The sequence below is a fragment of the Falco punctatus genome, assembly GCF_963210335.1.
Source record: "Falco punctatus genome assembly, chromosome: 2".
In the NCBI taxonomy this organism is placed as follows: Eukaryota; Metazoa; Chordata; class Aves; order Falconiformes; family Falconidae; genus Falco; species Falco punctatus.
In genome coordinates this window covers 85,923,654-85,940,000 of record NC_137581.1, presented here as the reverse complement: position 1 = coordinate 85,940,000, position 16,347 = coordinate 85,923,654, and the positions used below count along the sequence as shown (strand labels likewise).

At 34.2% G+C, this 16,347-nt stretch overlaps 1 protein-coding gene across 13 annotated transcripts in view; it reads right to left on the bottom strand.

Annotated features, from left to right (window-relative positions):
• The window catches only part of DMD (dystrophin), a 1,276,803-nt gene that overhangs the window by 376,437 nt on the left and 884,019 nt on the right, over window positions 1-16,347 (bottom strand). For all 13 annotated transcript variants that reach the window (XM_080377714.1, XM_080377711.1, XM_080377709.1 and 10 more), the window contains one exon: window positions 9,437-9,601. In XM_080377714.1, coding sequence (XP_080233840.1) covers window positions 9,437-9,601 — 165 coding nt within the window. The remainder of the gene's footprint in view (window positions 1-9,436; window positions 9,602-16,347) is intronic.

The window sequence follows — 16,347 nt, the reverse complement described above, 5'->3', positions numbered from 1 at the left end:
ATTTACAAGCAACCTTTTCAGCCTGTTTTTGTTTTATGCAATGTTCTTGTATATCTATATGGGTTTCTTAACCATTGCTCAAAGCCTTATGTACTGGTGGTAATGATCTGGCACACCACAGCTAGAGATTTCACTCTGTGGTCACATATTGCAAAACTACACTCCAATTACATAAAAATAGGTACCTTAATGCTAGTTAAAGAAGCAGAGCCCAGTAGTCACAACATGATATACTGCTGCTTTTGACAATAGATTCAATATTCAAAATACCAATAACAGTTAGATTTTGTTATTCACATTTTTTTTTCTATTTCAAGGACTACCAGCAAGTAAATGCTTAGGAAAGAGTCTGCTGGTAGGTGTTTGGGGTTTTTTTTTTCTTTTCTTTTCTACATTTTTCTAATAGTTTGGCACTACTTAGGCTGCGTTAAAACTGACAAGAGTTTTGTGGATTATAATCTGCGATGAGTTAGTGTTAATCTGTAATGAGTTAGTGGTATTTTCTAATATGAACAAGGCTACTGAGTTAAAAATCTTTGAAAAGTATTTCAGTAGACTGATATTTATTATATCCAGTGCTAATTACCTGTTACTTGGAGTCTGTTATGAATACAGGGTAGGTCATCATACATGAAACATAAACAATGTAAAATGAACCTAGTACTACTTATTTTGTAAAGACAACTAGAAAACCTATAATTAAAATTATCTTTGAATCTATGTCATAGATAGAACTGTTTCTTTATAAAATTACGACTTTTTTTTTACTTATTTAAAATCTGTAAAAATAACATACTAACTTCACTTAATCTTAGCAATGATACCCGACTAAGAGAACCCTAACAATTACAATACTTACTAAGTTCTGAAAGTTGACATTAGTTTTTCCTCACATTCTTTGTTTTCTGGACTACCACTAGTCAAAATTCAGAAGTAATGGACATAAGCTGTTGGTAAGATTTTAATCTTTTCCAGGGATTGTTCTATCCAGTAAAAAGTTATGTTCAATTCATTCTGCAGTATTTCTCCTCTTTCAGAATTTTGTCTTTGAAGTAGAAATTCACTAAATAAAATTCTGCTGTCTCAGAAACTTAGAATGTTTTCTTTGGATGAACATTTACTTGAAAATGTCATTAACTAAAGATTGCTATTAGAACTAAAAGCTATCAAAAGAACTAGCTAGTTTTTTCCTGGTTAACTAAGGTGGTTTTCTCTGGACTGCACTTAAGGATAGTAAAGAAAAAAAAAAGAATCAGCATGTTTTATTATGATAATTGAGCAGGTCTGAAGAAATCTGTAAACTTACATTTTTCAGAAGATTTAGAATGCTCGGCTTTTTAAGAATACTGACCCACAGATTTCAAACACTAGATACCAGAGCAAATAATCCATAGTAACAGCTAAAAAAATAGCAGCAACTAAACACATATTAGCACTAGCCAGTTTGTAAACTTTTCTTATCTCTACCTTACTAGACAAGATACTTTATATTCTGTACATATTCGTGTTTCTAAATCTAGCTAATGATTTCTTGTTGATTATGTCACAATAAAATAAAAGTTCCTTACTATATGTGTCTGCACACATATGGATATAAGAGGTTCTTTTTCTGATTGTAAAAAAACCCTTTAGCTCCCACCTAAAGTATTTTTCTAAAGCCTTAGCACTCCACAAATGTTACATGAACTACATTAAAAAAGTGCAATCTGACTGTAACAGATTGCAGAATGTTAATTTTATCTTAGTCACAGTTTCAGTAGCTTGTGATAGGAAAGCTTTTACTTATGGTCTGTCTTATCTAGTCATTTTGATCTTAATGTATTTAAGAAAGCCCTATTATTCTAGTTCTGTTAGACTGAAACCTAACTTCTGAATCTAACAATTCTTTGAAGCCTCCTCATGTTCTGCCTGTAAGAAAAAGCTCTGGGAATATCTAATAAAAAATCTTTTACTTGGAGTCCTATCACACATAGGATTAAACAGGACTATGAAGAAACAAATATTTAGAGGAAAACTGAGAGAATTCAAAAGAAAAGATTGGTTAGACTTTCTGAAGGTATTTTCTTAAGCTGCCAACTAGTGAAGTATCACTCATTACCCTCTCTTCCAGGATTCCCCTCTTACGTTTTCTTGCAGGTGAAGTAAATAAATTTCAGCAGAACAGTCAGTGGGAGGAAATAAAGGTCAGTACTTGCATAACTTCCTTTAGCCATAATTCTGGAGCTCTACAGATTGTTGATGCCGTAGGCAAAGCTGTTTCAAAGTGTAAAGTATGGGTCTATAGCCTCATGTTCAGAATAACATATCCCTAAAAGGTTTAAGTGTATTAAATTTGGATGGCTGGATCAGAATAAATACATTTCAAAGTGCTCATGTATGTCCTTAAATATTCCATTAAGAAGACAATGCAAAAGTGACTATACCTTCCATTATAGCAACATTTGCTACCGACTTAAAACTCTGATTAGCTGACTTAGCCAAAATTAGCTTGTGATTAAAGATAAACACATTATTATCAGGACCACAAAAATAATTGCTTTGACCACAACAATAATTGCTTTTTGGACTAATACTAATTAGAAACTCTATATATGCTTTCTTGACCAAATTAGAATAACAGATAGTTAACAAACACAGTTTAGAAGAAAATTTGATTACTGTCAATGCAGTATTGGAGCTCTCTCTAGTTTGGCAAACAAAGCAGTGACAGAAAGATGAAGCTAAACAAACACAGCCGAGGAAAAATGTGCAAGGTTTTAATTCAACTGTTGAAGTGATTTACCACAAGACTGTCTGTACCTGGAAATTAGAACCTGGTCTTGCTTTGGTTTGTTTGTTTTTGAGAAAGGTGTGCTGCCGTTCAAGCAGGAAATAATGCAAAGAACTGAAACGATTACTTTATAGAGCAGGTCTGACTAGATGCTCAGAGCAGTATCTTCTGACCTTATATCAAACCAGCTCTACTAATTCTATGCACATCTCTGACAGACAACAAACAGTGTCTGTTCAAAGTCAACTGCAGGGCTGCCATATATCATGCAATATCTGTAACTGTTTCTATATAACAGCTCTTTCATATAAAATTTTAATATCCAACAGTATATGAGGGCTTGTTTTATGAGTCCTTGTTTATATTAATATTTTTGACAAAAAGAATATCTGGCAGAAAGTTTGTAAATAATGTCTAGGTTAAAGAGGAAGGTGGAGATCATCCTATTAGAAGTTTGTGCATGTTTGCACCTCAGTAACTGCTACACAGCTTGCTCTGATGTTAGTCTAGTATCTGCTGCTGTTAGATGGATATCACCCTCCCTGTACATTTCTACCCCAAAGAAGTGCCAAAGTACCATGGGAAATATATCTTAAAATACTATGAAACTTCCCCAGACTTGAAAGAAGCAAGGCTACTCTCAGAAAGCCCAGCAAGCAAGGCAGAAGTTACTGGGGCTAGTGCTGTTTGGGTAGAGATCCAAACAGATCTCTTAAGGCTAAATAAAACTTCCTTATGTCAAAGTTCAGTCATTGAAAGAAAATATTTCATACCATCCATGTTATCCTGCAGGACCCCGGCTTTGCACTGAGAGGATATGGTTGCATTAACAGCTGAAGAGCAGCTATCACTTCTTGGGATTCACGTTTCTTTGTGACTAAGGACTGTGGCTATACAACCAGCAAAACCATTAACTCTGAGTGCTCAGGAGTTGCAAAATGCCCATGTTTAGCTGTGGATATGCAGTGACACAGAAAGAATAAACTGCTAAGAAAGATAAAGTTGTTCAACATAAACTGAAAGCAAGACCAGGAAAATGTGCTTCGCTAGCTACGTGTCACTCGTGCTGGGAGAAGTACTGGTAAAAAAAATCTACCAGCACATAAAAACACAATGACATAGTAAGAGTTGAACTTCAACATGTCTACATGGAAGGTGTCTCCTGGCACGGCTATATTCAATGACTGTAACACTATTAACCTAGACACCAGTGCTGGCAGAAGCTGTACTACAAATAAAGCTGCACTATTAAGTATTTTAATCTTTTCCTGTGTTATGATGTAGACTATTTTTGTAGTATTTTCTTTGCACTGTTTTGTAACATTGGAAATTCATGGTGATTTCAGCTGAGTAAGTCTGTGAAGTATGAATACTAAATCATGCAAAAAAGCTATTAGACTGAGAATAATTCCAGGTCAAAGAGCGAATCCACAGAGGAGTCATACTGTTAGCCTGGAAAACTGGAGAAGTTCATAGAGTAAAAGACTATATATTCTAGACACGTGAGAAGCTACATGGAAGGTACTTTGCAAACCTGGAAGTGTTCCAGTTCTCACAAGCAGCAGTAGAGTCTAGAAACTCTTATAGATGTAGATTTCATGGCTTCCCCATGCATATACATAAGTATTTCACAGGAGCGGTCTGCATTATGCTGCTATGAGAAGGGAGATTATGTCATTGTAGTAAAAAAAATATTCAGCACTTAAAAAGAACTGAGATCTATCCTAATACTTTAAACCAGTAGCTTGCAAATATGTGTTTCAATGTTGATTTATTGGGACAAGGTTTTAATTTAAAAAACAAAAAAAAAAAAAAAAAAAAAAAAAACCCAAACCAAAAATACCCCAACTTTGACTGTTTGTAGAAGAAAACTGTAATTAAGGATTAACAACATAAGTGAAGCAAATACTGCCACAGAAGTTTTTTAAATCTTGGGAATAAAGTATCCTTTCTCTACTCTTATTTATTAAGTGAGAAATGAGTGAGTTATTAGAGCCTACCTGAGGTTTTGGAAACCACTGCTAAATGTTGTGGTGCCCAATTGAAAGCCTGGGTTCTAATTGTGGCATTGCAGTCTCTAAATTATGGTCAAGAAAATTATGAAGAAAAAGTATATTGTCAGGTGTTTCCTGAGCCGTGCTGTGATTCTTTAAAACAAGCATAGAGCAATGATAACAGCATACTTACAAATGCCTCTCTAATAAAGGGTTAATAAATGTAAGGTAACAGCCAGAGAGCCTTTTCTTAAATAAATGATTATATCACATTGGGCAAGAGCACACACCAAGACATCCTATGCTAGTCCAAGGGCAAGACACCACTTGGAAATTTGAAATCCAGGATGTAGGCAGGCTACAGAGCATTGGGTGGACACAATCACAGTCAACAGTGGTACCAGTCTGGATTTAGCATTGCAAGGATATGTACAAGGGCAGAGGCATAAGAGAAAACTCTTTAGGAACTGCTAAATGGAAGATTTTAGTATTATTAGTGGTCCTACTGCCCCTAGAGCAAGTGCCATCATGTCTATAACCTCATGTACATGGAAGCACACAGTCAACACTCTGGTTCGAGAACATACAGATCCATACAGCTATGAATGGAAAGCAGAAGGGGACTGTATGATCAAGTCAAATTACACAAAAAATGAATTATGTCAGTGACACTGAACCTCTCTTTTTCATATAACCAGTTTTCATCCTTCCCTCGATTTTCATGTGATGAGAGGAGAAATGAACTAAATGGGGAGAGGGTGTATGCTCAAGCGCTGCAGCATGATTGCCCACACCATTAAATTGCGAGCATTGCTTCATGAGCCAAACTGCACTGTCTGAGATACTGCGCAGGCATGGTCAGGGATTAGCACGAGCGACAGGTGCAGCAACAGGATACAAATATCTTCTTTGGGGATCAGAGTGCTGCTGAAAGGATGTAAGCTATGCTCTGTCAGTTGGCCTGTAAACCAAAATATAATCCTGACCATTTTTTACTTACTAATATAGATGTACTTGTAAGATCTACAGGAGGAATTTTAATCTACCTCTCACCAATCACAATTATGTATTTAGGTCTTGAAAATCTTACGGTTTTGTGAAGCTTTCTGTAACAATATGTAACAATTTCTCCTTTGGTTACACCTTTGCTACTCACAGAAATTCTTTGGTGCCACCCTTAAAAGTTAACACTGATGGTGCTTTTATTTCATCATTCTTCTAAGGAACTGTAAAATTTATGGAGTTCTCACCTACTTTTAATATGCAAGTTTTGCACAAGTGGAAATACTTATGCACTTTAAAATCAGTTTTTAAATCACAGAAACTGCAAGTCATTAGTATGAACTGTGCTAGTGAAGTCCACAGATATTCCCCTTTATCTATTTATTATGCAGATATTATATAGATCAATATTATTTAAAAGCTAAATGAGATTCTCTGATAAGACCATGCATTTATTATATCCCCTGATTTATGGAGGAAACTGATGTTAATTATCATATTATAGGTGGATGCCAAAAGTAAAGTTTGCTATAGTTTTTAAATAAATAAATTACTGCATTTTGGAGATTTCTGTCAGAATAATTCTAATTAGTGTTTTAGATAAGCATTGGTTAGTGTATCAAGTTTTAATTTCAGCTAACACATTTTTGTAATTGAAATTTTCTACAGGTAAGTAAAAATGCAAGAAACTTGCTTTAAAACAGGTGCATTATTTTAATGTAAGATTGATAACTTGATAAAGACATTCTATGCATTAATTTAAAACAAACACATACTCCTGTCCTCTTTCTCTCCTATCTATCCCACCCCATCTGTTGTTCTCACCACTGATTTCCACCTGTATCTGAGGTCATAAAATTTCCAACACTCAGTATTTTATGGCTTTTAGAAGTGAATATCCTCACAGTACTTAAAATCTATGCCCAAATCTTTTCCACTCACATTAGTTTTGGAACTCTTTTCCCAAGTATACATTAGGGAAAAAAGAGGGGGGGTGGGGGGGGTAGGGGGGGTGGAAAGAGAATGGAAGGGACTTTAACAGCTGAGGAGGAAAGAGAAGAACATTAACTTGCAGGCTTAGTAATAGTATGAAGAACATTGAGAGAAATTTTATAAAAGACAATGTCCCAATTGAAATGAAAATTAAAATTTGTAAGCCATTATGTCAAATTCTGTAATAAAAATAGTCTGGTTTTCCTAAGGAGTTATATGAGCCTGGTCTTTTTTAGTCCAGTGCTATACTCACAAGTGTGATCATTAAGTTTTAAACCTCTTCTTCATACCTTCCAGATTCTTAGAGTATCAAAAAAGATTCTTTGTAAAATTTCTCATCCCATATATTTTCTATTTTAACAATAACCTTTTTGTTCTACTAGGTGATCATCAGAATTGTGCTTGTTTCTGAAAAATGGAATTAATAAATCCTAGAGAAGATACTTCAGTGTTCTTTGGATATTGTTGGAGGAATTAAAATGGTGGTAGAATATGTGTTGAATACTATACAGCATTTGGGAACACCAGAGTAAAAGATGTTGTTGAATACATCCCTCCCTATAGGTAATCATGCAGGTGCCCTTACTTTTTTAAAGGTAGCATTAGCTATACAGGATAGTAATTTAAAAATACACATAAACATAATCATGCCAACAATGATTCAAGAGCATGTGTATGCACATGCTTGACCCAATGTAGGACAGCATGTTAACATGGATCTGAAATATGTGTTTGAAGTTGAATATAAAATTGGATATAATCACAAATGGGCTGCTTTCCTGCATTCTATCGACTCATATTTGTTGTATGTTTTGTCATAATTAACAGTCTCAAAACTTTTACTATGCTTATCCTTAACCTTAAAAACGTTCAAGAATCCCATTTGCCTTCACAGACATTTAATATAGAATCCTTAACGTAAAACATTCTCTCCCTGAAGAAAATTAAGTCTAGGTAAAATCATCAGTCAACAACATTTTAAAATTTGAAGCCGATGTCTTTTAAGGGCAGCCAGATAGCTAACATGCAGATAAAAGCTAACACGCTTCATCTACTTACAGCCTTTACAATAGTATAAACAGCTAGCTTTTTAATCTACAATCAAAACTGGTCAAACTTTAAATCTAAGTAATCTAAATTTATCCTTGGAAGAAATACGGTAGGGTCTTTCACAGAGAGAAAGTTTATTTGCCTTTCTTTGTTTGCCTCTTCATTGTTCCCCCTACCTCTCTCGATTTCATCCCAACTGCTTCAGGACTACAGATTTTTTTTTCAACAGTTTTTCAGAAATATTCTTGTCACATCACCGTAAGAGGACTGAAAGAGCCCAGCAGATAATTTCTTTCACAAACAGTATGGAAAGCAATAGTCTTAGAATTTGTAGCAATTTAGCCCTGCTTTTATTTTATATAAACTTTAATGGTGGAATCAATCTAGAATTAAAGGAAACAGATTGGAAAAAATACAAGAAAAAATCGATGAATCACATATTTTTTTTGTTAAAATACAGAAAACAAGGATAGATAATGTTCTTGAAAACAAAATTTCATCACTTATGTGGTATATAGAGAGACATTTGCAAAGAACTATACTAATTTTATCTGTTAAAAAAATAATGTCTTCCTGAACTCATTCTGTCAATTATAGGACTGCAACAGGACTTGACATTCACTGTTTTACATAACGTGATTGTATGACGTAAAAAGTGTTTTGGCATTAAAACAGTTCTTTAAAAGAAACTGAGTTAAAGTGAATTTAACACGCTCAGCAAAACTACACATCTTCAGAAGGAGGTAACATTCCATTTCATGCAAGGCAAGAAATGTTTTAAATCCTTTTTTTCCTTTTATTTCACTGAAAATTGCATCATCAAAATCAATACAAAATTCAGTGTCTTCTGTTTAATCTTTATCTAGGTGAACAAGATGCTCAGCTACTATAAACCAGAGACATTTCATGGATTTCAGTACCCTATTGTATTTAAAATATTTTCCAAGTTTATGTGAAGATAAGCTCATATATGTGTAGACAAAATGCAAGGTCAAAAGTCTAAGTATACACCGGCAGACGAATTGATTCTTAATGTGTATTTCTCATCCTTAATTTCTCTGGCCTCACCCAACCCATATATGGGCTTTTTTTTAAAAAAATATGTAAATACATATCAAGGACCAGATTACAAATATTTTACTCACAATTACTAGACAATCAGCTACACTGATTGCTGAATTGTTACCTGTGCAGTTAGATAATTTTACTTGCAATATAAGAATCGTGATATGGCACTAACTATTCTGAATTTCATGTAGTCATATTAACTTGAATGCAACATGTTAAATGGTCCAGCACTGATATTCTATATTTTAGCTTGCTTTGTGTTAAAACCTGATGTATCAGCTTTTGGAGTTACCGTTTCATGTATATGACAACACAAAAGACTAGATTATATTTATATTTCACCTTGGAACTATTAGCTTTAAACTGCCCTGTCACTAGAAAACATTTAATGGAAAAGAATAAAAGTTTTCCTTAATTCATAGAACTTTGAACTTCTGGGGACTACTGCCAACTTCTGTCCCAAAGCTCTATTGTTAATAGAAACTGCACAGCTGATGCTGCAACTGATTTTTTGACCTTTAAATATCCTGATGCTTTTTTGAAATGGAAGAAAATTTACCTTAATATCAAAAGCTCCTGGTTGACCAACTTTGTTATAAAGCTCCAGCTGGTTCTTAACAGGTGTTACCCAGAGTATCACCTGATTTAGTTGTTGATCAAGTTCGATGAAATCCTTTAGCAGAATCTCTATTTCTTTTTGTTTCTCTGGAAGGTCTTTGGACACCTGAAAAAAATACCAGAAGCCAATGATTTGGTGGGAAAAAAAAGTAACATGAAGCAATTTAACACTACACATATATACACTTATATAAAATGTTAAAATACAAGTTTTATACATCAATAGAAAGAAGGGAAAGAAAGTAAAGACCCACCAATCCAATTATTATGGTAGGTATATCTTAGAAGTCAGTCAAAACACACTCTTTCCAAAAAAAATCCCAAAGAACGAAAACAAAACCCCAAAACCAAAACACACACAAAAACTTAAAACAAAGTTAAACCAAATCAACCAAATCAAAACAAAATGAATACCCCAACATCAGAGTTCTCTTTTGTTTGTTTTTTTTTATGTGAAATAATTTATCACCTCTAGTATATGAAACTGTTTTAAAGGTGAATTTTTAATCAGAAAAAGTCATAGTGAAAATATGAAATTGATTGTTTTAATGATATCTAACATTTCTCAACCTCTTGAATCTAAATATTTATGAGCATGTGTTTTCTTTCAAGATATTTAACATTGCCAGTTGAGTCCAAATATGCCAAAGCAGACTCACACAGTGAAGAAAAATAATGAAGTATATCATCAGTACTGACTGGGCCACTTGGTTCTCTTACTTGCATTCAAAGCAGTCAGATTTTTAACTAAGCACATTTTTCTGTGCCAACAATATTAGAAATGAAGAATCAGTGAATGGCGTAGTTCAAATCCAACAGCACTGAAGTACTTGGAGTAAATATAGGAACAGGCTGAAAAAAAATAAGCCAACACAAAGCTCCATGGTCATGCCCAGATTGTTTTCTATAGGTAGGAAGGTGAGGTGTCACTCTACTACACAATGGGCAACATTGCAAACATATACTAGGGAAAAAACCATCTGTATTTAAAAAAAAAAATAAAAAATCACAACAGCAAATACAAGGCCTGGGCAGAGATAAGAAGCAATGGTCATTAATTATTAAAATCAGCCAAGAAGTATGGTTAGCCTTCCATATAAAGAAAAATAAGGTTTCCCAAACATTCATTGTTTTTAAACACATCTTTACTAAAGCAACCCTCATAAAAGTAGCAAACGTGAGGTTTCTGATACACACAATAAAACAGAAATTCCTTGTAAAGTTAAACAGTGTTAATGGAAGCATTACCGTCATATTGCCTGGCTACAGAAGTATTACTGCTGCATACTAACTTCTAATCCCTAATGATAGCACTTTACAGAAGACAATAAATCTAAACTCCCCAGAGATAGGAAAGCAACGAAGGTTACTAAAATAAAAACAAACCACCAAAAAACAAGAACACTCCAAACAACCCAAATCAAACAGTACCCAAACCACCAGCTGAGAGAATGGGAAGAACACATGACATTTACCTTTCTTTACAAATTTGGTTTGAAGATACTGATTTGTTGGTACTAAAATAACACCTCTACATATACTCTGCATATGGTTTATTAGACTGTATTTAAATGACATTTGTAATGCAAGAAGTTGATTTGCCATATATTACATTATCTCCATTGTTCACTAGAACCACCCCCTAATATCCTATTTAATAAAAACTGACCCATGAGTCAAATTACTTTTTCTATCTTCCTAATCTTATGAAATATAATAAAAACCTCTGCTTTTCCAGAATGGCTCCAGATATGAAAGAAAAACAATTAAAATGCATTCATTTCCCTTATGTGTTAACTCAGTATCTATGCAGACCTTGGCCTAATTTCACAGAAGATTAGTTTCATCTTTCTTACAACTTTTGAATGTTAATCTCCAGTGTTTAGTAGCTTTAATATTAATGTAAACAAGTTCCACAGAAACTACTGAAAGCACATTGGTAGTCATAGGCAGATAAAAATCCAAGCTGACTTCTGAAGATCTGAAATTTAAATAAATTTTCTTTCAAATCAACATTAATCAAGCATATTTGGTCTATCACAAGAAAGAAAAATCTCTAGTTTGAGTGGGTTGGGGTTTTTTGGGGTGGGGGTGGGTGAGAGAATAGGGGGTGGGGCAGGAGGAAGGAAACAATTGCATTCTGAGGTACGTTCAGTCCAGAAAAGCAGAAGATGAAAGATTAGGTTGTGGTGATAGTCTGGACTTCAACCTACTGTTTTCAAAAATAATCACACAAGAAAAGAAAACAAAATAAATCCCACCTATATTAAGAGCTAAAATGTGATATAAATAAATGCAGCCTCTTCTTATAAGTTGGCCTCTGCTCTAAAATTGTAGCAAAAACATAGGATTGTAATAATGTTAATATAAAAATAAAAAAGAAATCTAAATAAACATGTACCAGCTCATTACAGACAGAAATCTACAGTTGTCTACTTTTAACATAGAGGTAAAAAGAACAGTAAATAAATAAATAAAGAACCAACTTACCTCAAACTCAGGTTAAGACTACAGTTAAGCATGGATAAGCATTTAACAAGGCAATACTTTGTAAGAGCCAGGTAACATGTTACATACCACTGTGTGAAAATCAGATTCTTAGATTTGGGATCTCAGGGATTTTGCTTGCTTTTATTTTCATTTTTTTCTTTTTTAATAAACTCTGGCATCAAACTGTCAAGCTGGCTAATCAAATTAGAGCCTGATGAGTTTAAGGTAATTACAAGTCTGCCTATCAGGCCGAGGTCCTGCTGCAGACTGTCTCTGGGGGGACAGCTTGTTTCCTGACCTAATTCTGCAGCTCACCAGAAGCATAATTTGGGAAACTCTCCACGGACTAATGGACATGGATATGACGACTGGGTGTCCAGATTTATGCCCTTTCTGTGGCAGAGGAGAACACAAGGAGATGGTGCTCTCCAGAATCTTCCTTACCTGTTTACTCTCAGTCTTTAAAGCTTGTTACTCACAGCTCCAGGAGTTCCACCCCTGAAGTGGGATTCTGGTGCTGGTGGGACCTACAGCCATCCCACTGCCCTGCTGTCTCTGAGCTCTCCCTGCAAATTCTTGGATGCCTCCAGGGATGAGTAGGCAATAGCTAATGTCCCATTCCAATTCTATTTTCTAAGTTTTTCCTTTGGCCCCCTTCCTCCTTTAATTATTTGATGTCTCAGGGTAAACATGTGGCATCTACTCATTTTCTTTGGTATCTTATCTCTTTCCCTCCTACTTAAGAAAGACTGCTAAGTTTTATCAGAGGAGAGCTGATGTCATTTTCTAAGGGGGAAGACCAACAGAAACAGCAGCCATCAGGAAACACCTGCAAAAGAGTAAAACCCGGGCAAACATGGGAGATGTTTTGCCCCAGATCTGCCTAAGACTGAACACAGGTCGGATTAAGCAGTGTAACAGGCTGGCAAGGAAGACAGGATGCAAAGAAAAAATTGAAGAAAGGACAACTTGATTTGGAACATCTTTCTAAAAGTGTAGCTTAGTCCTTTGCATACAAATTATATATATTCAACTTTGCCCTATTTGGCAGCAGATCAACGTTTAAAATATACATTAGTTTGCAATGAAAGGGAAAAATAAATTTACAAGTGCAAAGGACAATAAAAATATGGATTATTCCTTCAAAGAAAAAAAACTGATTTCAACATCAAAGGACTATATAATTTCAGTGATATGTGTCAAAATACTCATCTGAAAACATGTGATGCATCTAAAATTCTGTACTTTAGTTCAAGTGTTAATTAAGTTATATTAATTGGAAGCTTAGTAACAGAATAATAGAAAAGATGTAAGCTCTAAATTGGGAAACAGTAAAAAAGCCTAATTTTACCAACTACCAAGTGACACTGATCTTCAAAATGCTTAATTTTATTCTAATCGTAAACTATCAATTTTCCACTTATTTAATTTATTCCTATATTTGCTCTTTTCATTAAAATACTAAAAAAACCCACAAATAAATTACCAGCATAGAAAGGAAAACATTTCTCATAACAAGAATTTTCTGTGAAATTTGAATAATTAGATATTTTAAAAATCTAGATCTTTATCTAAATATTTTCATTTCTTCTCATATATTCTAAAATTACTTGCATTGCTTGTTTCTGTTCCATCTGAACCTCATGCCTTGGATGATCTTCCTTCACAAGGAGCCTAATATATTGAAAGAACATAATATTATGTTCTTTCATCACCACCCCAATCTGATTACTTTGGTGTAAAACGATACATATGCTCAGCTTGGCAGAAGAGATCTCCTTGATCATTTCACACGCTCCAGTTTTCCACTGCCATTTCCTACTTTAGCTTTAGATAGTTATTTTTCAGTCTATTTGCATAGTTGTGTGCATGCACTATGGGATGAATTAGAGCTGAGCAGATGGAAAGGAATACAAATTATTATGATAATAATAATAATTATAAAGGGAGGAAGAAGTTGTATAAAGTATGTCACCTGATGTAAAATCATATTCTGTGTCCTTGTTCTGTTTAATTCCTTATGAATATCTAAAAAGCAGATTCAATTAAAGCAGTATCAATTAAAATAATAGCTGTAGAGTTACAGTTCGAACCTTTAACTCAGGAACAATGCTCAAAATGAAAAAAAAATGAAACCAATTAGGTAGAAACAGTAAGGAAGGAAGAATGAACAATGGGGAATCATTTTGCAGAGGTCAGAAATGTTATTGCAAATGAAAGAACTTGATAAATTATATTACTAGTAAGGCATCATTATCAGCAGCTGTGACCTGATAAAAGTAAGGAAAGCCACTGAAATTACTTGCATATATTATATTTCAAGTGACCAATGCCTGATTTTGAATATTTCCATCCTCTCCCACAAGTCAATGTCACAGTCATTTCCTATTTACCTGAAATTACCAAAGAGAAGATAATTCAGTTATTATCCAGCTGCTTGGGAATATAGATCAGAAGTTGTGTCTCCCAACATCATGTCATTTGCCAAAAAAGAATATATAGAGAATTTTCCTAATGATATGTGGGAAGAAAAGAAATACCAAATTCCAGTATTTTAACAGCAGTGGAAATCTGTGGGATTTGCCCTCCAATATCAGATAAGGTACCCCTTTCTCTTGCTAGCTGTCTCACCAACCTCTCAATAACAGAGCAGCATTTACAAATGGATCTTATTTTTATGAACCTGACAGTGGATTAAAATTTAGCTTTCTTACTATGCATAACATGATAAACTATAATGAACTGCAATGAATATGAAAAAAAGTATGTTGTGGGGTATCTGTGAAGGCTGTTAACAATGTTTTTCTGGTATACCCTACTTGGGGGGGTCACAATGTTTTTCTGCTATGTCCTACTTGGGGGGGTCCCTCTGATATACAAAAAAACTTATGAAAGTAGGCGTCTAATGTAAGAAAACTGGTAGCGTCAAATTTGAAAAAAATCACAATTGTTTGCATACAGAGAAATGAAGAATGTATAGCTTTCTGTATTAACTGCTCTCTTTACTAAATATAAAACAAGCAGCAGCTTCTGCTTTACTGTTCCATTTCTGCAAAAATATAAATATAAGGAAAAAGGAGACAGGTGACTATACTGCAATCAGCCTGCAACATAACTGGACTGAAAACAGGTTTTTATATTGTCCAAGCCAGGACTTGTATGATAAAGAAATAACAACAGTCATAATAACTATTAAATGCAAGCTTCTAAAAACATAACTGACACTTCCATAACACTAGTAAGATGATTGCATAAAACAGCAGTTCTTACAGCCACTGTTCAGAAAGTTTTGTCTGCTTAAAATCGCGATCCCTAGAGCATCTACCAAAGAATGATTTAAAATGGAAGGGGGAGAAGCTACTTTTTATGCATAATTTCTTAATGTAAAACAATCTGTGTAAGAAAGAGTTTCATATAAGTTGAGTTTAGGATGCCATTTAGTTAATTGAATGAGCCATTTTCATTAAGAAAATCAATATTGACTTTAAAATAAAATCTATGTAATTTCTTTAAAACAGTGAATATTTACGAGACATACTGTCCCTGACAAAGTTGGAATAATAACTGTTATTAGGGGAAGATGAAGGCTACTAAAAAGTTGTATAGTTGATTTTTATTTGCTATGTAGCTAGTTTCATGTTTCCTTACAAGCTTCCCAGGACCTAACCTTGGCATGGTTTTTGGCTTGTAATTTTTTTTTAACTTCTTCAAAATGTATTTGTAATATTCTTAAATTTTATTTTTTATTTAAAAAAAAAAACAACAAAACTTTTTCTTTTTTTTTCCCATTGATGCAGAAGACTAAAGCTCTCCACAGAACCAATGCACCAAATCATTTCCTGTTTCATCTGGATGCTTAGCCTTTTAACAAGCAAACATACATATCCTCCACTCCAATAATTTGTTTTCTTTTTCTTCTGTGGTAATATGATTGTATATTTCACAGTCTTTTGAATATCTCTATGGGGTTTATATTTAATATTTATAACTGTTTGTCATTCATTCGGCTTTATACTATCCTAGCAATTCTCCTTTTTCAAGGGTATTTTTAAGCACAAGACACTCCACCTTAAACCTCTGCTAAATAATCTAGTCCGCAGTTTTACTTTCTTTATCTTTGCTTCTTACTCAGTTCCAGAAATCCAAAACCAGCCACCAAGGATTTACAGTATGATTCCTTCAGTAATTCTTAATAAGGGATATTTTGACAGGAAAATGATTTCTAAATAAAAGTACAATGCCCTAACTGTTCTTTCCCTGGTTTACGGCAGATAGTAAGGATCCATCCCTCAGGCTACACACAGCCTGTGGGACAAGCAAACTCCGGCGTGCACCTTGCAGCACTGGCAGCCTGCCTAAGCA